Source organism: Pezoporus flaviventris, unplaced genomic scaffold, assembly GCF_033815535.1.
Source record: "Pezoporus flaviventris isolate CSIRO_AGI_PZ_B2104156 unplaced genomic scaffold, CSIRO_AGI_Pfla_v1 ptg000010l, whole genome shotgun sequence".
Lineage (NCBI taxonomy): Eukaryota > Metazoa > Chordata > Aves > Psittaciformes > Psittacidae > Pezoporus > Pezoporus flaviventris.
This window is the reverse complement of record NW_026892558.1, coordinates 5,384,335-5,408,033: the sequence shown is the minus strand read 5'-3', so window position 1 is coordinate 5,408,033 and position 23,699 is coordinate 5,384,335. Positions and strand designations below refer to the sequence as shown.

At 38.7% G+C, this 23,699-nt stretch overlaps 1 protein-coding gene across 5 annotated transcripts in view; it reads left to right on the top strand.

Moving 5' to 3' along the window:
* Positions 1 to 606: 606 nt before the first annotated feature.
* The window catches only part of PIK3C3 (phosphatidylinositol 3-kinase catalytic subunit type 3), a 72,362-nt gene continuing 49,269 nt past the window's right edge, over positions 607 to 23,699 (top strand). For 2 of the 5 annotated variants that reach the window (XM_061450588.1, XM_061450584.1), the window contains exons 1-12: positions 813 to 949; positions 2,781 to 2,969; positions 3,432 to 3,575; positions 5,798 to 5,927; positions 11,719 to 11,805; positions 13,097 to 13,192; positions 19,463 to 19,534; positions 19,943 to 20,032; positions 20,610 to 20,714; positions 21,192 to 21,284; positions 21,921 to 22,106; positions 23,264 to 23,418. In XM_061450588.1, the coding sequence (XP_061306572.1) occupies positions 813 to 949; positions 2,781 to 2,969; positions 3,432 to 3,575; positions 5,798 to 5,927; positions 11,719 to 11,805; positions 13,097 to 13,192; positions 19,463 to 19,534; positions 19,943 to 20,032; positions 20,610 to 20,714; positions 21,192 to 21,284; positions 21,921 to 22,106; positions 23,264 to 23,418 (1,484 nt within the window). Of the gene's footprint in view, positions 751 to 812; positions 950 to 1,187; positions 1,331 to 2,780; positions 2,970 to 3,431; positions 3,576 to 5,797; positions 5,928 to 11,718; positions 11,806 to 13,096; positions 13,193 to 19,462; positions 19,535 to 19,942; positions 20,033 to 20,609; positions 20,715 to 21,191; positions 21,285 to 21,920; positions 22,107 to 23,263; positions 23,419 to 23,699 lie in introns of those variants that run through there. The other 3 variants (XM_061450587.1, XM_061450586.1, XM_061450585.1) reach the window with 3 other exon arrangements.

Below are 23,699 nucleotides of genomic sequence, written 5' to 3'. Positions count from 1 at the left end.
AATCATAAATGTGATCAAAAAGTGACAAATGAAGACACAAAAACTGGATAAAAGATAACATTTTAAAAGAATAAATTTTGAACATCATCTATGCAAAGGATCTTGTTCATTTAATTGCGTTCAAATTATGTTTTGCACTCATGACACATGCCAGCTTGGCACAGCTGGAAAGCAAAGGCTTTATTTTAGTGATAAATGGTTTGGGGTCATGGTTTTCTTCAATTTCCTGGAGAAAAATGAAGAAAAGACCTCCTGGTCACCTGAGGAGGTGAAAATACTGAGGAGTATTTCATATATCCTGGAAATACTGGGGCACCTGAAGAGGGGAAATACAGTGTTGAGATGAAATAGTCCTTCTTTTCTTACAAAAGCGTTCCTCCCCATAGACACAGTAAGAGTGGGATAGTAATGAAGTATGCATTTTTGTCACTGCAATCCTTATTAATGCTTGAAATACTAAGATGCTTTAAAATGGTAAGTTAATTACATTTACGTTGTGCATTGCCTGTTCCAGGTATCGAGTCACCCTGCTCTTATATTTTAGAGTTGTTTTCTGTGAGGTGCAGTCGCCCGGCCCTCCGGCCCTCGCTGCCTCAGGTGGGACCGCTCTCCATCTTGCCATGCCTCTTAAGGGAGCAGCCATCTTGCATACCGTACAGCTGGCGGCAGCCATGGCGGTGCGAAAGAGCGACGTGGGCGCAGCCATCTTGAAACCTCCCTCTCAGCTGACCTGCTCCGGCGGCCATTTTGGTAAAGGATAGTTGCAGCATCCAGGCTCCTTCCTCCCTTAAGCAAAATGGCGGCGGCGGCGCATGCTCAGAGGGAGGCGGTGTTCTCCCCTCGGGTTGTTGTGGTGGGGGCGGGGAGCGGCGGCAGCAGCCATGGGAGAAGCCGAGAAGTTTTACTATGTGTACAGCTGCGACCTGGACATCAACGTGCAGCTCAAGATGTGAGTGAGGGCGGACGGGGCTTGCAGTCACCCCTTGCCGCGCCGGGCGGCAGCGGATGTGTGGGAAGCGGCCCGGGTGCTGCCGGGCTGCGGGAGGCTGGGCCCGTTCCTCGGAGCTCCGCTGGGTCCCGAAGCCTGGCCGCGCTGTCTCCCGTCGCCGGCATCCAGAGCTCCGCTGTGCGGAGCGGTGCTGTGGGGACAGGAGGCGGGCGGGGTGTCAGGAGGGCCAAGGGCTGTAAGCTCTGCTCTGGCCGCTTTGCACTGGTCTTTGGCTTAGATCCGGCAGTGCTTTAAGGCAAGGGTTGCCTGTCAGCTCAGCGCTGTCTCTGGTACCCTCACCAGCTGCCGCGGCAGCTCACCGGTCAGCTTTAGAGTGAAGGGGTGCATTGGAGACACCCTTTCCTGCTTGTTTGCCTCACCCGTCAGCGTTAGGGCAGAAGGATACGCGGGTGACAGTTTCCTGCTTGTTTGCATGCTGCTTTGAAAGCAGGTTGCTCTTGCTTTTTTCCTTTGTAGGCAGATCTGGTGCGTTTCTCACCACGTAGGTGCTATGATCACATGCTGTGTTTCATAGAATCACAGGCTGGTTTGAGTTGGAAGGGACCTCAAAGCTTATCCAGTTCCAACACCTTCCACTAGACCGGGCTGCTCAATGCCCTCTCCTTTCACTGGTTCATTTTTGAAGTTAGGGCTTTTTCTGCATCACAGCAATTGGATGTTTACGTTTGTGTGGGAGGGACATGGCTGGCTCTAAATGTACTGTACCCAGTGTAGTTACATTAAGGTATATTGCAATTTTGAAAGCTAACGTGGGAAAACTACTCGGGGCTTATTTAACTTCTGAATGGAAGATGATACCTGAATTCAGATGCATGTGTCCTCTTTACTTATTCATTCTGCCAAACAAAAGCGTAGCTAGGACTTTGTGCATCAGAGTGAATGTCATCTTGGAATGTGCTCTGATAGGTTCTTGAAACATGTTCATCTACTCTGAAAGTTTTTGTGGTACTAACAGATTTTTTTGTTTGCTGCTGGGAGATTGATGTTATCTATTGATCATAACTGTTGTATAATTGATATTATTACATATTTTCCCATCACCACCACATTTCTTTTTTGTTTTCACATGTGCATCCGCAGTCAGGTATTACATACGCATGGTTGTTTTCATCATGGTATAGCTGAGGCCTGATAAATACCATCAGTGTGCTTTAACACTAGCATTCTACATTGTTGCAGGGCTTTAATCAGGCTTGATTTGGACTGTCTGCTGAGCTTTAATCTGTTATTAAATTGAGAGATGGCTGGCATCCAAAGCTATACTTTCACACTCGTAGTGCTTTAAAAAAAGAGGCTGTTCTTAATTATGAGGTTTTTAGGGGGGTTATTTTGTGTGTTTATTTGTTTTTCTCCCAGTAGTATTTGGAGCACATGTAATCTGATGCTTGTTTTGCTTTTAATAATAGCATCACATGCCATCTTGTTATTGCCTTACTTAAGATCCTTCATTTGGTGCTTTCTGAGCATCTACAGGTTGTACTAGATAAGTTTATGCCCATTGAAAAGACAAACAAGTAATTCTTCCCTTTCCTGCCCTTCATCTTCCTGCTGCCCTGCTAAATCACTATAGCAATAAATTCTGTATTTATTCATCATTTCACAACCTGAGGTCCTCTCTGACATTTGGATTTTACTGCAGGCTAGTAAGGAACAGCAAGGGTAGCCTCAATACTGAGTATTCTAAACTTAAGCAAAGGAAATAGAATAGGCTTTTTACTGCATATAAAATAAATTATTGTTTCTTTCTTTTTCCTTCCTGCTCCCACCCCAGAGGAAGTCTGGAAGGGAAAAGAGAACAGAAGAGTTACAAAGCTCTCTTAGAAGATCCAATGCTGAAGTTCTCGGGACTGTATCAAGAAACTTGCTCTGACTTGTACGTAACTTGTCAGGTGTTTGCAGAAGGGAAGCCTCTTGCTCTTCCAGTTAGAACTTCCTACAAGGCTTTTAGCACTAGGTGGAAGTAAGTGCCTGCCTTTCATTTCATATTCCTCTCAGTTACTGTGGCATCAAGTTATATAAATAGATACGTATGGGTTTTGTTTCTGTCAGAAAGATTAGTTTTCTGTTGTGTTCTGCAGACAGCTTAAGTTTCTTCAAGCCTCTGTATGGTTATTAAGTATTACCGTGACAGCACAAAATAACCTTTTTTGGTAACGGGTAAGTGAACTTATGTGTTTGCGCATGGCTTACTTCTTAAATAACTTCTGAGGCCTGGACTGGCATATTGTCATACTGTTTACTGGACAGACTGATCTTTGGTACTTAGTCATCAAGCCAGAGTACGTTTTTCTTTGGGCTCTAGTTTTTTAAATATGCTCTGCCCTTAGAAATGCATATTCTAAGGAGAATCTGGGTTGTATAAACTCATAGATTAACCTGAATTCTAAAGCTTTATGATTAATCGCAGATTGTTTCCCTGCAGCTGGAATGAATGGCTGAAACTGCCGGTGAAGTACCCAGACTTGCCTCGCAATGCACAGGTGGCTCTGACCATCTGGGACGTGTATGGACCTGGTAAAGCAGTTCCTGTGGGAGGAACAACAGTCTCGCTCTTTGGGAAATATGGGTATACTGCATTTTCTTTGGTACAGATTTGAAGCTCACATGTAGTGAGGTATCAGTGGTTACAAGAGGGTTTTTTTTTAAGCCAGGTTAACAGTTTCTCATTTGAAAAATCATATACATAAATGATTTACTCTATTTCTTCATGAGTGTAACTTCACACATGTGACAGTATTGTAAAAAATAGTCTTCTCTTGCATAACACCAAAATTTAGGGTTTTTTTAAGGATGTGTAAGCTTGAATTTTAAGTAGCAAATGCTGAAGTCACTTCATATTTGCACTTTTGTAATATAAGGGTACCAGTACTGATTACTTAACATAGTTGGCTTGCAGGAATCTAGTTATAAATTTATTTTAAAATTTATTATTTATTTATAAATTTATTTATAATTTTTATTTATAAGGTATAAAATGTAACCCAGTAAATCTGGAGTTTTCACAATTACTAATCCATTTTCCTTTAGAGAGTGGGTTTAGTAAATTTGTGGATGATAACAGTAGGATAGGAGGGATTACAGGTGTGCTGGAAGGTGAACAATACATCAGAAGAATCTTGACTAAGTGCAGAGGGGACTGAAAAAAACATAAGATGCTGTTTAAGGAGAAGTATGAGGTGCTTTTTGCATCAAACACAGAGTAGGGAGCAGCTGCCCAAATAGAATAAAAGATTTGTGGTTTAGAGTGAATCTTAAGTTTTGAAGGATTCGTCATCATGATGCTCTTGTGAAATGTGCAGACAATGTTGAATATATGAACACTTCACAAGTGTGCACACTCAGGGGCAATGTTTCATACTCCTCCATACTCATCAGCTTGTCTGGCATATGTTCAGTTCTGTATAATTGACTTTAGGCAAATTGCTGGCTGCTGAGAGTCATTGAATGTTTAGCAAATAGGTGTGATGGAGAAGTAAAGACTAGTGAGGCTGAAGAAAAGACTGTAACAACACTTTTCTGGTGTGCAGGTAGTTTTGGAACATGGGGAGAAATATTTTTTTTGTCAGTGGATAAGAAGCAGTAAGGGTAAATTGAAGTGCAGGAAGAGTTTAGATTAGAATTAGGAAAGCTGTTCTAGTTATATTCAAATGCAGAAAGTGACTCTAGAGAGAGGTTGTATCTCTGTGCTTTGACAAAAAGATTAGCACTGTCTTTGGGCAGAAAATTAAACTTGATCGATTGTACTGTCACCCAAAGACTGCTGATAGTTTCTTAAACATTAGAGCATAGTGCCTGGAAAAAGATAAAAATTATGAATGAAATTTACCTTTACTTCCAGCATGTGGGGCCTGGGGATAGTAGATGGACAAGAAGCACTGAATAATTTTGGAATTCTGTATTTGCTTGTGAATGGAAATCTTTGTAGTAGTATTCCATAAAGCGATATGTAAAGTCAAGGTCAGATGGTCTTTCTGGTTGATATTTCTCATTTTTAATGGTTGACTTTTTAAAGTTGTATTTACCTGAAGTTGTTAGGTAGGCAATTTCCAGTTGTTCTTACCTGAAGTTGAGTGAAGTGATCCACTTGGTTTCGTGAAGCACCTTTTAAGGTGAATCAGCACAAATAAGTAAGGAAAGGAGGGTTTTGCAGAGAAAAGATGTAGTCAGCTACCCTGCAAAGTTCTGTTCACTGCACAGTTTCAATTACCAATTTAATTTCCAGCACAGATGGAGAAAAATGGTCTTTTGAGGGTTGTGGAATTTTTTTTTGTGTTTTTTCTTTTTTTAATTTTTGAATTTTGTTCTTATTTGTCAGCTCAGAAGTCTCTTTTATAGCAGTCAACCTTCAAGTGAAACTTGGGTAGCTTTATAGTTGAATATTTTTGCAGACTGCCAGACCTAAAGTCAGTATTATAATTTGCAAGGCAAGAGAAATACTTTCTGCTTCATTACAAATAATAAAACTATGAAGGTCAAGCTCTGTCCTCAGTTTGCATTTATACCACTCCACTGGCTTCTGGAATTACCCATTTTTCTTCCACTTGCCAAATAACTTAGTTCAGACTTACTAATTTTCTCTTAAACTTCGTGCCAATAAAACTGAAGGCCATAGAGGGCACAAGGAGCAAGGCACTTTAGCAGTTCATTTAAATTATGCATGGCAGTGTGTGTTTCTAGGCTTGGCAAAGGAAGTTACTTCATTTTCTTGCAGCTGCTGCTGTACTTTGATTCCTGACAGGTGTGTTATTTTGAATGTACTGAAGAGATCCTGCTTTTTTGTCCCTGCAGTATGTTTCGTCAGGGAATGCATGATTTGAAAGTCTGGCCCAATGTAGAAGCTGATGGCTCAGAGCCCACCAAAACTCCTGGGAGAACCAGCAGCACAGTCTCTGAAGATCAGATGAGCCGTTTGGCTAAGGTAATGGTATAGCAAATATACTTCATGGTATATGTGAAGAACTTGCACTTTCCTTAGAGTGGAATGTATACAGGCTTCTCATGTTGTTTTTTCATGTGAAAGCTATCTTCCTTTGATTAGGTACTTCACAGGATTTATAAAAGTGAGTAAGCTAGATCATGCTCATTGGCTTCTGCAGTTTTTTTTTAAAGGGGACATATAAATACCTTTTCATATAAGTAGCATACTGTTATAACAACTTAACATCCTAATTCTTTGTAAAATGAAACTGTGATCATGCATTGAAGATGCTGGAAGCCAAAATTCCATCATGTTCAGTAAGAGCAGTGCATAACAATAACTTGTGAGGACTAGTTTCTTTCAGTAGCTCTTATTTAGATTTAAGGCTCTCTAGTGTAGTGTTCAGATGTGTATGACATTAGAAAGATACCTCTGCATTAGAAAGAATTTGAGTAAAATTGCAGAAATTAACCAAAGCTTAATTTATTTAAGTTATGAATACATGTGTGTATTAGGATTTTCTTCTCCCAGCTTGATGGCAAGAGTGTATTTTTGCCATCAGAACTACTTCTGCAGTTGATCAGTGGATGTGAGTTCTTAAGCTGTTTTACTCACTGAATTCTCTCATTTTTCAAGTAAGCTTACTCCAAGCTTGCCAAATCACTCTATAATAATTGTTAACCCACTTAGTGTACTTTCTACTTGATCTTGGCCTCCTAGTTTCCATCTTTGTGCAACTCCTAGTGAAAAATAAGTCCAGTGACTTAAATATGTCCATTTTCTTCTGTAGATGTTTATCACAGTAATTAACTTTCATTTAAGTTCTAGTCCACCTTTAATTTATAATGAAAATCTTATTTAAAGCTTTCTGCTAGTCATGGTGCCCCATTTCTTGACAGAAACAGAATAAATCCTCTCTAGCCTAAGGAAGCACTGTAGACAGACACTAAATACTAAGGCTTGTTTGTAAGTCATCACATGGTTACATGATGTAGGCAGTGAGTTTCCAAGAAGGGATTTTAGAGTGTAAGCCTCCCATTTCATGTTTGTTCTGTTATGCAAGCATGACCATACCGTACCAGTGTTGCCTTTCTCCTCTTTCCTTCATTCCCTTATGCTTCCTAGCTCAAGTAATACAAATAATGCAGAGTATTTCAGTCATAAAATACCTTGGTCTGTTCTAGCCTCTTCTTTTGGCATATGGGAGGTGAAGGCTCAAAGCCTTTGAGGAAAAGGAGGGAATTCTTTCACATCCCAAATGAGAATTCTAGCTAATGGCTCATAACATCACTGCTTGCATTCGTCTCCTCTGAAAGCTGTTTTTGGGAGATTCTTATTTCTGAAAGATGAGGGTATTTTCAGTGGTATTTTGTTGTATTTCTATATAAAACCATTTTGCCATCAGATGGTAGCAAAGTGAATAGGGTTTGTGGGCAGTGTGTCTGTGAGAGCTTTTATTTGCACAGCTGTTTACTCAGCAGATGAGGTTCTTGTGATGTATCATTCTTAAGTAGCCTTTGTTTAAGCACAGTCAGCTTATCAATTACTGAATGCCTTCTGATGTTACTGTATGTGATAGTATATTTAAATATAGGTAAAAGGAGTAGGTCTAATTAAAACAAGATGAGTTTGAGTGGGCTTTGTTATTCTTGTTTTTTGTTGTTTTTTTTTTTTCCTGTTTATTGGACAGGCATCATTTAGAAGTGTCGTGCATTTGATCGATGTCTAATACCAGAGGCCAAATTAGATTCTTATGGATAATAAGTAACTTCTGACAAGAGCTTGCTGAGGGACCTTTTCTCCATCTGAAAATTCACTTTTTATTCTCTTGGCATACTTCTGAATTTTTGTGTGTGTGGTATTTCTTATTGTAAAGAATTTGTATAAAATGGGTGACTGGCTGCGGGAGGAGTTTCATCCTTTTACCTGAATAACTGATGCTGAGGCAAGTTGCATTTCATGTTGAGATGCCATATGGTTCTGCTTTTACTTGTAAAATTGCTGCTGAAAAAGCCATGGCTTTGTATACTGGAGGTCATTTTTCCTGTACTAAGGTATATTAATGGAAAGAGTGGGGAATACATTAGCACGCTCAAATATTAATAACATTAAGATGTTTCTCCCGTGAGTGATGTGGTAATCTACTTAAATAAAAAATACTCTGAAGTTCTTTTTGATCTGTTCGCTTCTTCACACCTTCTGCTGGCTGGATGAAATTAGGTAATAACAATGGTGAGATAGTATCTAAATGGATACCTTTTACTTAGTGGCAGATGATGAATGCTTCTTTCCCTGAAGGGAGTGCACTAGCATCTTTCTTATTTTGAGCTTAAATGTTAATCAAAGAGAATGTTTTTTTTTTTATGTGTATACGTACATGCACATATGCCTTCACATCTTCTGGGTCTCGTATGCAGGCCTTATGAGTTAACAGTATTATGATACTTTTCCTCTCTGTAAGGGAAGTTTGCAGGTTTAAGAGGTTAATATTTTCCTCTAAAACATACAAAATTACTTTTGTCTTTGTTCTCTAGTGCAGCAAACAGGAAAATGAACAAAGAGTTGTGACCGTTTTTCCCCAGGCTTTGATATCCTAAGTTTTTGTATCAATGCTGGATGTGAATATGTAGTATTCTGTAAAATACAGAATTCTACATTAGAATGTGTAAGGCGCATTCTGAAAATTTTGATCCACTGGTTTAAGGTGATGGAAATAAAGAGGGCTGTCTTCAATAGGAAAAAGTGTTTTCATTAAATAAAAAAGAGTAGGGAGTAATTTAGAAATGGCTAAAATGACATGTAAAGGTAAGGAATTCCTTCATTACTGAGTAAGATCTTTTCTGTGAAGTAGGTAGGATGTTTGTGAATGCGTTGCGTACAACTGGTCTGCATGCTGCTGTTTCTCTACCACGGAAATGCATTTTAGTCACATAAGACGCAAAGGCCAAATCTTGCCTTATGCTTTTAGTTCAGCCCTGGCGCATTCTGTCTGAAATACTGCAGGTAGAATTTGTTGAACTGGCTGCAGAATATAACATAAGAGAGCAAAAAAATTGGTATTGTATTATGTTCCTGTTTACAGTGCTGCTGATCCGTTGAAACAAGGCAAAGACTAAGTTTGTGTGCTTTGATTACGTCCAGCATCCTGAAATATTATTAAGGATTATACTTTGTCACCTCTGCCCTTCCCTTTCCTTTTGTCCTGTTTAGTTTATGAAATTTATAGCAGCTCAGATTAGCTGTCCCTGTGTTTACTGGAGACAAAAGAAATGAGAAGAGCTTCTGTTGTATACTGAACAGCGTTCATTAATTCTTAGAAGCTTCAGTGGTCTTCCAAAGTTTGCATCAAAATCTTACTGCTTCTGCCAAGCTATACTATGGTCTACAGCTTAAAGAAATGCTATGTAAATCAGCTGCTTTAAGCAAACATACTCATAATCCTCATGGGACTATGTTTCGTGTTTCATGGAATGAGGTCAGAACAAAGGGTATCAAATGCTCATGCCTAATTTACTGTTTTGTGCTTCTTGAAATGGCCAGTTTCTAGCAAATCTTTAGTTTAAAAACAGCAAACCAGGATTTTCCTCTGAGCTGACTTTGGCTTGGTTTTTCTTCCCAGCAGCTTTGACTGCTTTATAAATTGTGACTGCTTTTGATTAGTACTTTACTTCACTTTTACTTGAGGATTAATAGTCAGTGGAAAATTTTAAACCTTATCTCTGGTAGAAACCAACTTAGTAGGAACCAAGAATCAGAAAAGATTAATTAGGTAACATGTTTGTGAAATGAGCAAGTACTGGCATTCATTGTCTTGCTTGTTTTCATGAGTAATCAGCCTTAAAATGTAATTCAGATCTTGAGTGGGTACAGAGGCCATAGTGTGGGCTGTAGTTTATTCCACCTTCTTCTGACCTAAACTGGTTGCAAGGAAACTAATCGGTAGTTTTGTTTCCTGTGTGAAGATAGGAACCAGTATCCAAAGTGTTGTTAGACCATAAATCCAAATTAAACTCTGGGGAGGTGAATGAAAGAGGAAAAACGCACAAACATCACAGTGAACTTGTCTTAAACACCAACAAGTCACCATGGAAAGTGAACTAGCAAGATGGCCTTGATATGTTGAGTATGAAGGGACAAGTGATCAAGGATAAATGCTTACCATCAGTTCAACTGATACAAGAACACCTGCAGACAGACTGCAGAACACTGAAATTTCATTAGTGGTTTTAATTGCTATTTACAGTCTTTTAAAGACTAGACAATTTTTCATCTGTTGTGTCAGCATTTATTCTAAGGGTTGTAAAAAACTATCTGATTCTGGAGTGTTTCTGAAGCTTGGCTTGTCAGTTTATCAGGATCTGTACCTGAACATGAAGTCGATGGTCTTTGCAGAGTACATCATGATGGGGCTAGTATTTGGCCTAGGTCATCCTTGGTTTGTATTACTACTTGTGCCTGTACTGCTAAGACATCAGTTTACTGGGGATTTGATTGATAATAATTGATGAAAACTCCTAACCTTTTTTCTTTATTCACAGTGATGTTTTTGTTTGTAGTGCTGAGCTGCTAAAAGTGTAGTGCAGGTTTCTGACAAACAGTGCAACTTAGACAACTCCCAGTATATGGCAACTCTTAAATCTCTGTCTCTTTGTTTTGGTAGTAACCTCATCTGTAGTTCTGAATAGAAGAAGTAGTCTGCTGTTGTGCTCTCCTGCATACAATACCTTTGTTCATGTGCTCTCCTATATTGCCTGTCCCCTTGCTGGGCAGCTGGGACATGTCAGTCAGTGTGACTGTTCAAATTTAAATGCTTATAGGTGGGCAAGTTGACCACTGATGAAGTTTACTTGTAACCCTGCCCTTGATAGGAATAGTTTTGAGGGACTTTTCAGTGGGCATTTTCTAGATGGGTTTTGATTTCTTTGAAACATGTAAAAACGAGATGTTTTCCAGTCCCTTTGCATCTCTTCTTGCATACTGCCAGGAATAACTCATGCTTTGAGGAACCCCTGTGATTTCTTTGGAACTGAAAAGATGATTGTTGTTCGTATTTGTGTGGACTTCTGCTGAGTTTGTGAAAAACTGTTGTGTGTAAATGCGTCTGAAACAACAGGCAGTATGACTGCTATCTTTACTTCCTTTTTCTGTTATCTCTCTTCCTCATAACTCTTTACTGCTAGGTAGTCCTTTAAACAGTGCAACTTCCGTGCTATTTCTGCAGCAATATGTAGATGTAGGAGGAAATCTTGAACTACTTTTCAGATGACTAAAGTGAAATGGGGAACAGGTTCTCTGTGACTTCCTTTGAGTCTTCAGCTGACATTTTGTGATGTGTAACTCCCAGTCTGAAAACTTGTTTAGAGGCAAGGCTAAAGGGCAGAATGACACAATTTGGCTGTTTTTTTAAATATCTTTTTTTTTTTTTATGGTTTGGCTTTGTAAGTTTTACTATATCAAGTGTTGTAACACAAAAAATGAAATATGTTACTTTGCTTAAAAACCAGGTTCCTGTTTCAGTGTGTTCAGAATGCAAAGATGGTGTGCTTGGAGTGTGATTTGGTCATCACCGTGATTGGTGTTTTAGATAGTAGAATTATTTTCATGGCATGGCTTAGCCATTTATAGTGATCCACTGTGTGTCCCCTGTACAAGCATTTTTTCCAATTCCTTTATTTTTTCCCCTTCCTTTATTTTCCCCCTTGATTTCATGTTAGTGTCCCTATTAAATTATAATTTTTATGCTCTGTTTTTTTTCCTTGCTCTGAGCCTTTTAATTGTGTTTTTCATGTAGCTCACCAAGTCCCATCGGCAAGGTCACATGGTGAAAGTGGACTGGTTGGACAGACTGACCTTTAGAGAAATAGAAATGATTAATGAGGTAGGTACATCAAATTTTTTTGATCTTGCTGATATGGAACCTTTGCTTAGGAGATTGAACTTGAAGTGCTTTTCCTACTTTTCTTCAGCCGTCTGTATACGATAAAGGAAAATAATTCCTTGAAGCTTCTAAAGTTGATTTTACTTGGGCAGTAATGAAAATTGTAGAATCATAGAATGGTTTGTGTTGGAAGGCACCTGCAAAGCTCATCTAGTTCAAACCCCCAGCACTGAGCAGGACATCTTCAGCTAGATCAGGTTGCTCAGAGCCACAGTTTTGTTGGTTTTGGGTTTTTTTTTAAATATTCATTCAAGACCTGAATGAGGTGTTAACCCTCATTAGGCAAAATCACCCCCTAAACATTTAACTAATTATACTCATCTTGCACAACAGAACTCTTATTTCTGCTTTGTGCTCTTGAGATTTAGTTGCCTCAATTATAATTAGACCTCTGGGAATCAGATTATTTTTGAACTTAATTTTTTATAAACCCTCAGAACTCAGCCTATCTTTTTTTTGTTTTTTTTTTCCTCTTCCATTTTAATTTCCTTTTTTCTCCCCTTCTGTTCAGAAAACTAAAAATTAATTGATTCCTAGTGCTGTATCTGAAATGCAGAACCACTTTTTGCTGGAAAGTCAATCCATTATTAAGGCATAAAACAAACTTGATTTGCTCAATATTAAAGGAAATGCTTGTTTTCATTGTTAATTGTACGTTCCTGGTGGTGGTTGTGTATAACTTCTTTCTTGTTTTACACCTAAATTTTAAAATGCTGAGCCCTTTTTCTAGGCAAAGGGTTTCAAAAACACATATGTTGGCAAATCTTCCTCTGAAAGTGAATGAGTTGAAAATCTAATCTTCCAACACGAGTTTAATTTGTCTTTTTCATGGTGTTACCTAAACCGTTCTGGTATTTTGTCTTCTGATTTTTGACCCTTATACACATAATTGTGTGTAATGATTTTTTAAATCACACACAAAACCCCCAGCTGTCATCTGGTTATTCTTCATTGCCTTCTTTCAAACCTTCAGTCTACAGCCACAAGTTGCTGATGAAAACAGTGTGGTTTTATCTGTTACATATGGATATGTATCATGAAGTAGAAATATAAGGAAGTAAGAATGTCAGGAAGAAGGTGATGTGGTCTGAAGTAGTAGCAGTTATTCAACAACTGATAATCTAATTAATCAGTTATAGCACAAAGGAAGTAGGGTAATAGCTGTGCTGAGGACACTGAAGATTGATGCACTTTAATACATGATACACACCTGTGTTGGTTCTCTTCTCAGAGGGAAAAGCGAAGTTCTAATTTTATGTACCTGATGATTGAATTCCGTTGCGTCAAGTGTGATGATAAAGAATATGGAATAGTTTACTACGAAAAGGTATGCGCCTTGCAGGCTTTATGGTCGTCTTTAAAAAGCAGCATATGCATCTAAAATGGATGGGTTTTTCTGCTGAGGTGAAATATTCCTCTGCAGGATGGTGGCAGACAGCTGTCACTGGCAACTGTTTGTGTGCATACAAATCAAATAGTATAGATGTAACAAGATTGCAGAAGTGAATCATTCATGTAATACAGTTCAAGATCACAGAATTTAATAAGTGTGAGTGATTAAAAACTTTTTGATTTATGGCTCTTTCGGTTACCCAGCAGTACTTTTGGAGTAGCTGTACGTAAAATTATGTCTTGTATCAGGAAGAAATGTACCTGTATTGATCGGTAACTTTATAAAAAATAAGTTATTAAAACTTTGCACAGGAGCTGTGCTCGTGAACATTTGCTCTAAAATGAAGAGATTTGAAAGTTTAGCCTTTCATGCTGAAAACGCTTTGGAAGTAAAGTAAAAGACTCGGTTGTAATGTCTTGCATTTTCATGTTAACAAAACAAATCTCCAAAGCAATGCCTTTATTGGTTTTTATGAGTTCAGCTTTAATGGAATGAAGGATTAACACTGAGCTTAACAGAGATCAGTGTGGCATTACTGGTACTTTTATGGACCTGTGTGTTGTGGAAAGATCCACTGAAATAGAAGAAGCAGTAAATCTGTAGTCTGGTTAAAAAAAAGAATAAAATTGTCAGTGATTGTCTTTAAAAAATTCAGCATGTATTGATTCCTAAGAATTCAGAAAGTGCAACTTTATGGGAAAGAGAAGGTAGGAAAAGAGACTGGAGACCTGTTGAGGTCAGAGGCACTAACTTTATGAGGCATCCATTTTGAGAATGTTAAAAAATCTCAGTACACATTATATTAATGCAACAGAAGATGGATTACAGTTATTACTATGTATGTGACAACATTGACAGTTGAGCTGGACAAAAGAACTCTGATTTAACTGAAGATTCTTTATGAAGGTACTGAAAATACAAATGCAAATTTATAATAAATGCAAAAAGCAGGATTCTGCAGAAAGCAGGATTCCACAAAAAGTTCTGAGAAGGCACAGAGCAGAATTTGCCTCAGCTGTTTGATCTGTTGCATGTTAAAGCTTGTGAATGTTTGAAAAAAGAACTGTTTAAATGCTGTTAATCTAGCTTTTTGAATTAATGTGTCACTGAACAACAGTAATCTTAGAACTTATTTTAACAGAGATGCCACAATAAAAGAAACTGTTGAGATTGTTTTTCAAATTGCTATAAGTCATAATGAAAATGAGTGGCTGTTTGAGATTTTCCAGGCCCTTGTAAGAGCTGTGTCTTGCAGACATGATATAAAAATAATGCATGTGGACATCCACACTCCATCCATGTGTCTTCTATAGTGGTAGCTGCAGTTGTAATGCTACTGGAGGAAATAGTAGTTCCACGTGGCACTTGGTGTCTCCTCTCACAATGTGAGGCAAATGTACCCAATATGTTTTGAGGGGGGGAGAATCATGTAAGTGTGCTTCTGTTTTGATTTGGGATTTTTTCATTAATTGGGGTAGGGGGGTATTGGTCATCAGTGTTTTGTTGTTTTTTTTTTTTTGGGGGGGGTGGTTTGGTTCTCTTTTTTCTTAAATTTGAGGTGGGATTTTTTGGTTGTTTTTTTTTCCTGGATACTGGTAATTTTGGTGAAAAAGTGCCTTAGGGAGATGTCTAGGTTAACTCTAGCCTTTTTTTATGTGGACTGTAGTTGACAATGAGACCTCTCCCCACCTTTCCAAGTCTTTGTTTTTAGGGTAGTTTCATAGTGCTTCTAGACACTTATCCCAGAAGCAGCTATTGTGGAGGATATTGCTATTACAGAGCTTGTGTTATAAATCATAATGAAGCCTACAATGTGTTAGGTTCCTCCATGAAACAAAATAAAGTTGTTTACTTATGTGGAAATCAGGGAAATATGTGCCTGGAGAGTATAATAGAATATGGTCAAAATGTCAAACCACTTTACTGACCCCTAGCTTTTTACATTAGAAGGTGCTGAACTTCCAACAGGTGCAGACTCGTAAGTGTGGCTAGTGAGGGGCTTTATGTTGTATTGGCTCTTTTATAGTTGAATGGGACAATCCTGAAAATGATTTCTTTCCCTTGCCTTCAGAAACATACTATTATAGATGAATTATTCCTGATTTTCACATGCAACTTCTTTTGTCATCATTATGGTTTTGCAGACGTGCAAGGTGTAGGAAAGAAGATTCAGACTTCAAGCATGCATCTTTCTTTCAGGAGATGCTTCTGAAGCATATTAAAAGTGTATGGAAGAAAATAACTGTGAATTGGCTGCTCTTGTGGAAATAAAGTCATTGAATGTGCAGTAGCAGATGTTAAAGCTATAACTAACTGCAGTTTGAGGGATTTGTTGTTATGAAGTAGCTTTTCAGCAAGTTCTTGACCCTTTTCTGGCAGCAGTAGGAAACGGTACATAAATTAGTGCCTATCTTCTCAGTTCTGTCATGCTTCAATTACGTATCTGGCATCACCAATCCAGTATATTGAGCCTAATGAAAGCAGGTTCTGTTGTCACCTGCCTGTGACCGATAGTCGAAGTGGAGATTACTTGTCACAGTTTTGTTGATAAATTTGTTTTCAAGTGTTTATGAAGAACTAGCCTGTTAAACAGTGGCTGATAGAATTTGAGATTCTTTGGCTCCACATTCAATTACAATGAAGTGAAGTGGCAATGGCTCTTTCCATGTTCTCTGTTAGCTTAATTTTAATACAGCATTCAAGACATGAAGGATAGCATTCTGCTAGTATCGAGAACATTGCTTCTAATGCTCCATTTAGACAAAAAACAGTGTCATTTTCCAGGTGCAAATAACACCCGCATTTATCAATAATGTGATTTTGTGCAGATTTCAAGGGAAACCTTTGTTTGAATAGATATATCGGTTGCACTGCAAGTTTATTTAAAAAGTTGGTAGTCTAATTACTAGAGTCTTTTTTCATGGCTTAAAAGAAAATGTAATGTCTGCAGCATTGGGTGTTCATTTACTTTTTCTGGGGAAGGAGTTGGATGCCGTTTGCATTACTTGAAACGGTATTTTGACTAAAGAATAAGATATATAGAACCTCCTTGTTAATTGATATTCTGAAACTGATTTTCAGGAAAGTGCAGAACCATCTTACTGGGTCAGAAAATTTTTCTGAATTTCTTAAATGGACTCTGTTATTTGTATAAGTCACACACACTGGTCGTAATGTGGTGAAATAAATCTAGAGCTCTGTGACATAGTACTATAAAGCCAGTTAATGCTGTTTAGTATGGATGTTGTTGTTTCCCAGTGACAAAATCACATCTCAAGTTATTGCTGTGTTAGCAAGTAGTGCAGCCAAGAGGAGAAGATTTACAGAGTGAAAAGGTTACTGAAGGCCCTCTAGCTTAGCACTAGCTTTAGTCAAGTCACAAGTCACACCCAGCCACACCTACAGGTTGGGCAGAGAAGAGATTCAGAGCAGCCCTGTGGAGGAGGACTTGAGGGTGTTGGCTGATGAGAAAATGAACATGAGCCGGCTTCAGTGTGCGCTCACAGCCCAAAAAGCCAACCATATCCTGGGCTGCATCAAAAGGAGTGTGACCAGTGGGTCAAAAGAGGTGATCCTGCCCCTCTACTCTGCTCTTGTGAGACCTCACTTGGAGTATTGTGTGCAGTTCTGGTGTCCTCAGCATAAAAAAAGGACATGGAACTGTTGGAACAAGTCCAGAGGAGGGCCACGAGGATGATCAGGGGACTGGAGCACCTCCCGTATGAAGATAGGCTGAGAAAGTTGGGTCTGTTCAGCCTGGAGAAGAGAAGGCTGCATGGAGACCTCATAGCAGCCTTCCAGTATCTGAAGGGGGCCTACAGGGATGCTGGGAGGGACTGTTCATTAGGGACTGTAGTGACAGGACAAGGGGTAACGGGTTAAAACTTAAACAGGGGAAGTTTAGATTGGATATAAGGAAGAAGTTCTTTACTGTAAGGGTGGTGAGGCACTGGAATGGATTGCCCAGGAGGTTGTGAATGCTCCATCCCTGGCGGTGTTCAAGGCCAGGTTGTAGAGAGCCTTTGGTGACGTGGTTTAGTGTGAGGTGTCCCTGCCCACGGCAGGCGGGTTGGAACTAGATGATCTTGAGGTTCTTTCCAACCCTAACTATTCTGTGATTCTAAGTCCCATTTGCTGGATGACTGTTAGCTGTTGGATGTTATTGCGTATTTCTAAAACTTCCATGATGTGAACGAAAACTCACTGCATGGTGATGATCAAGAGAGACACTTCAACAGCACACAGTTGATCAAATTCAAGTGCTAATTTAGAGTTGACGCTCAGGCATTGGTATGAGTTAGTAAGTTTGTGTGGTCATGGTCACAATGATCCATGTCATGATCTCCTAAGTATGACAGAGAATTAGAGCTGCATATTAATCTAATTGGAAGGGAAGTTAAACAACTGACGTCCTTCACAGGCAGACTAATGGCATTGTGTCTTCTTGAGGATTTCGTTAAATAGTCCATTCTAAAAATGTTGAGTCCTGCATTGACTTGTCCCATGAGTGCTTGCTCTCGGCCCTGCAGCATCTCTGTGGCCTCCTCTGGACTTGCTCCAACAGCTCCACCTCCCTCTTGTGCTGTTGCCCCAGGGCTGGACCAGAACTGGCAAAGGGGCGGGGGGATGGTTCTCCTCGGAGCACCTCAACTGCAGCTCAGACTGGGGGAATGCAGCCCAGCACACAAAGGGGTTCTGGGCTTAAGTGTCTCATCACCCAACACCCCCAAGTCCTTCTCCTCAGGGCTGCTCTCAGTCCGTTCTCCCCACAGGCTGTATTTGTGCTTTGGATTGCCCCAACCAGATGCAGCATCTTGCACTTGGCCTGGTTGAATGTAATGAGGTTTGCACATTCTATACAATTACATCAGAGCTAAGTTTGTTATTTAGGCAGTGTAGTTTTAAAATGGGGAAACTGTAAGCTAATGCCCTCTCTGTCCTCTTCAGTGTTTGTATGGATACCCGTTTTAAAGACTGATAGGAAAAGCAATCCTGCTCATGTTCTGGCAGCCACAGCCAGATTTTATGCATATTTCCCTTAAATAGGAGGGTTGTGAGTGTAGTTTCCGTCATTATTTGGCTGTAAAATTTTTACTTCAGGAGGGCATAGCGCACTAGTAAATGTAATAGGAGTGTCTTCCTGAATATGCATTTTAATAATAAGAGATCTTTAGCTGTAGGCAGCAACACAAAATTTATGTAGAAAGAAAAATTCTGGCAGTTTTTATTCCTGTGTCCCATTGGTGATGAATGATTCTTTTCTTTCCTTTAATACAAGCTGCTTACTTCTTTGAAAGTTACTTCTGAAAAGTATAAAAGGAAAGCCATCCCAGGAGGCATATGTGATTGGAAAAGCAATAGGGAGAAAAAAGGAGTATGGGGGTGGAAGCAAACCTGAGTAAATTACCTCAAACTTATATTTTTGTAGGAAATGTCGGTAAGCTTTATTCTGAAGTGGAATTTTCTCCAAAATAAGAGAGAACAGACTAAGTATAAATACAGCATAGCACATACTGCGCTGGTGATGTCTTGTTGCTTTTCTGTTCTACTGTTTTTATATCGTTTTTAAATGAAATATTCTTCCGTAGATGGTGTCAATTAATGCTGAATTACGCTTCTAAGGTAAAAAAAAAGGAACAAAACCGAACTGCTGCGTGTGACTGGAAGATGGAAACAGAGTTGCTCTTTTGTCATGTGTCAGGCTTTGTATTTTTTCCTTATGCCTGGTTCAAACAGGAAACATACAGCTTCTCCCTTTCTCTGTGCAGCAGCAGATTAGACTTGCCTAAGGGAAACCTGTGGGCTTCTGTCATAGTGCTGCAAAGCAGCAGAGCTTGACTTTCTAGAGGAGACTGTCATGCTCTATGTGGAGCTCATGTTGGAGAGACACACATTTGCATGATAATTGCATGATGATTCCTTCACTCATCTATGTGTCAGCATGGTGGCAAGTTGCCAAACTGTGTCTCCTCGGATGAACTTTCATCTGTCTTGCCACATTATTTACCATCTGACAAAAACTAACAAGAAAAAGAATCAGTTTCTTATTTTCTGTTCTCCCCTTTGTAACAGTCAAAACTCAGCAAGGTGCAGTTGCACCATTCTTTCACTGTCATATACTTTACAATGAAGTAATATGTCATGTTCAGGGTTTTTTCCTAGAACTTGAGATGTTTAATATGTCTGTAACTGTTTGTTATTCAGGACGGTGATGAGTTGTCTCCAATTTTAACAAATTCTGAGATTGTTAAGATTCCAGATCCCCAGATGTCAATGGTAAGTATGCTCCATGTAGTACAATCTGTATTGTAATATTTTGCTAGTTTCAAAAACTTGCCTGTATTGCTGTCTTAAGTATTTTAAAACTCCAGTGGAAAGATGTATTTGACCAGTTAAGAAATATCAATGAGTTTGACTTTTTCTATTTAATTTTTTTTTTCTGCTGCTGCTAGATTAAAATACAAGAATTAATTAAATGCTTATGTTCATCTTCTCCTTCCCATACCTAATGTGCTTGCTTCTGAGGAAAGCAGAGAAAGGGGGATTGTTGGCAAAAGAGGTCAGAGGGTGGGTATATAGGGAGCTGAAGGAAAGAAACTTAGAGGATGGTGTAGTAAGTCTTGGTCACTTTGTCTGTTAAAATATTTTCTCCCTATACTCTCTTGTATGTTGTCTTTTGTGTAGACAGTGCCTAAGTACAGTTCTAGAAAAGATTTCCATTATTGTGGATGCCAATTCAGTGGAACTGGTATTGGCAGCTTTGGGAACCTTAATGTAAGTGGGCTTCTACTGGCAACACTGTTTGAGCACTGTGTAATCTAACACTGCAAGAGCAAGTCTTGACAATGCTGAAAACTGCCTTGGCTGCTGAAGTCTCGTTGGCACTGTGGCTCCTCTTGTGGCTCCTACTGTTGCTAACATGGTATTAACAGTGGGAAAACTTTTTGAGGCGTTTTTCTTGCATACAAAGCTTTATAGTGCAAACTTCCTAAAAAATGTCAGTGGCTAGCAGGTTTGAGTGCTGTTGAAATCACAGATGTGTTAACTGAAACGCTTAAATTTTGCAGCAGTTCTCCAAAAGACAAGGTTTGTAAATTGTGTGAAGTAAAAAAAAAACAAACCCCAAAACAAAAACCTCAAAGTCCCCAACAACCCTCCACATGTTATTGACAGAGTTTCTCTACAGCAACAAAACAGAAAATCCAGAAGACTCTCTAGTTTTAGGTGTGAATTTTAATTACTATGCATTATTCAAGATACTGGTGAATCTTTGCTAGCTGGTTTTATTTCAATACTGATTTTCCTCTGGAGTTTAAGTTGTTATAAATACTGACTTACCTTCTGCATTTAGGAGAACTTAGTAGAAAGCAAACATCACAAGCTTGCTCGAAGTTTAAGAAGTGGACCTTCTGATCATGATCTGAAGCCTAATGCAGCTACACGAGATCAGCTCAATGTAAGTCAGTCATGTGATGGCTAAATTGAGTTTCGTTAGGTAAGTTGGTATTAATTTATGATAGCAGTTTAAGGAAAATACAGTCTGTTTTAGTTGATAGAAAGTTATTAATGAAGAAATGTTAAGTGCATCTTAAAAGTAATTAGATGGATCCAGCTCAGAAAGGAGCAGAAGGTACATGCTCATTTTTTTGGAAAACAGTTCAGAAGGCATAAGAATGCTTATTGTGCACATCTCATGAAAGTGTTAATGGTCTTAGAGTAACTGTATTTGCCTACACTGCCAGTTTAATCAGCTACACAACTGAGGAGCATCATCATGATAGCATGCAGACATTGTGTTGTTGGAAAGCCTTTTTTTTTCCCCAATTATTTTTGTGTGTTTTCAGTGTTGTGCTTTGTCACTGTGTAATCTTTTAACTTGTTAATTGTATCTGTTCATGTTTTTAAACTGACTTTCTGACTGTGTACCTAATAGATCATAGTGAGTTATCCACCAACAAAGCAGCTAACGTATGAGGAACAGGACCTAGTTTGGAAATTCAGATATTACCTTACTAATCAGGAAAAGGTAAGTTGAATGATTTAAGAGGACTTATTAATGCAAGGGGGGCTTCATCTGGCACTTGCTACAATGACCTGTCCTTGCAGAGATACAGAGCTTCAGCGTCTTAGAAGCTAATCAAGATTATTTTAACTTCTTCTATCGTGTTACCAATTTAAAACATTTTCCCTCATAAATAATGTAAACTGGCTATTACTACAGGGGTCTTTATACAAAACACTATCAGCTCAAAATACCAGTGTTGCCAATTTTGTCTTCAGCAAAGAAAAAAACTTAGAGGAGCTTCTTCATCCCTTTTGGACAAGGATTAGTGTGACCAGAATAAGTAGCAGCACACCAAAAGACCAAAGTAAATTGAATAATTGATAATCTCCCAGCAGTGGGCACTTTTGATGTAGTGGTAATTGTGGTAGGTTAGTAACCATTGACTTTACATTTTAGTTAGAAAACACCTGCAGTGTTTTGGGGCATATTAAAACGATCCAATATTGTATTGTCACTTACATCGGTAAGGTTCCCTAGGCCTGTGCTTTTATATAAGTATAGTCTGAATCTAGTTCTTAATGTGAAATGTTAATTTCTGAAATTGACTCTTTAGCCTGGCTTTTTCACTGATGAATTCTCCAATCTTTTCCTCTTTAGGCTTTGACAAAGTTCTTAAAATGTGTCAACTGGGACCTACCACAGGAAGCAAAGCAAGCGCTGGAGCTGCTGGGCAAATGGAAGCCCATGGATGTGGAAGATTCTCTAGAACTTCTGTCATCTCACTTCTCCAATCCAACAGTTCGGCGCTATGCTGTCGCCAGGCTTCAACAGGCTGATGATGAGGTACTCATTGGTCTGTTGGTACATGTGAAAGTCAGCTGGTATCAGGATTTTTAGTCTCACTGAGTACTTGAAATATTTGCTACTTTTTAAGGCATTGAAGTGAATGATAGTGATTTAAAAATGAAAAAAAAATCACTGTGATGCTATTTACTGTAAGCTTTTTATGGAGCAAAGTCTTCACATTATTAAGTGGCACTCAGTTGATAATTTTCTTAGTGTGAACAGCCAGTGATAGCTGGGTTTGTCAGACAAGGTGAAACAGCCATATGTTCTCCCCAGAAACAAGTGATAAATTTTGAATATTAACCTGCATAGAAGTGCTTTGAACTCAAATAGTCTACTAAAAGATTTCCAACAAATCCACCTGGTAAATTGAAGCAGTATATCATCATACTCTTCTAGCTGAAGGAAGTGAGTGGAAAAGCATCTGTAGGAATAAGGTCTTTCTAATTGTATACTGATTAGAATATGATAAGCTGTGATTTTTAAGTTGAGCCCACTTAATAGATGCTAATCTGTTGAATTTTAATTACCTATATAGTTTTTTTTTTGACAGTAGGAAAAAAATACTCTGAATATATTACTGCAACTGTTGAATCCTTGGCAATCAACAGAGTTTAAAATAGGGAGCATAAGAATATAGAATTTTTGCAAGCCTTCTTCAGTAGCCAAGGTCATACTGCTTTGACTTTAAAAATGTACCTTTTATGAAACTTTTGATGGCAACTTATAGTAGAAGGAGCAAATTTATTTCATTTATTTAAAGGTTTATTTTTGGCTGCTGAAAGCAAGTAGGGCACCTTAACTAAAGAGAACATTGTAGGTCATAATTGCACCTAAATACTTACTTAATAGCATGTACCACATAACACAAAATATTTTTGAGTAACACAAAAATAGTAGTGTGATAGTTCAGTATCTTTTGGGAGCCAAACACCATCCATCCTATGCCAGTTTTTCTACTGTATATTGCTTTCGAGGAAGACCCTAATTTCCATTTCTTTATAGGTCACTAAAGCCTGACTCAAGTTTTTCTATAAGTTTTGCTTATAGAAAGCAAAACTTTCTTCTTTGTCTGACCCCCTCTGCTGCTTTGCAGAGGGGGGGGGTCTGCTTTGACTGACCCCCTCAATTCTCTTTTTTTTTATCTCCATGAGGATTTGCTGATGTACCTGCTGCAGTTAGTACAGGCACTGAAATATGAGAACTTTGATGACATAAAGAATGGACTGGAACCTAGCAAAAGGGATAGTCAAGGTTCAGTGTCAGAAAGCATGACAACATCTGGAACTAATGGTGCAGAAATAGACAGGTAAGAAACTTAGATTTCCAATAAAATAGCAGAAACATGTTACATTGTAAGTACTCAAGATCTTTCTTCTTTTTAGAGATCATTGCATATTCAGCATCCTATTTTGTAATTGGAAGTGGTGACAAAAAATTAACCGTTCAAATTTCACAGAATGTATTTCCTGGCTGCATATAATTTACAGAGCAAACGTTCTTAATCTTGAAGTTGTGGCACTTGACCTTCCTGACAACTTCTGAAGTCCAGGAAGAACACTGGCATTGCTTCCTTTTGTCCTTGAAAAA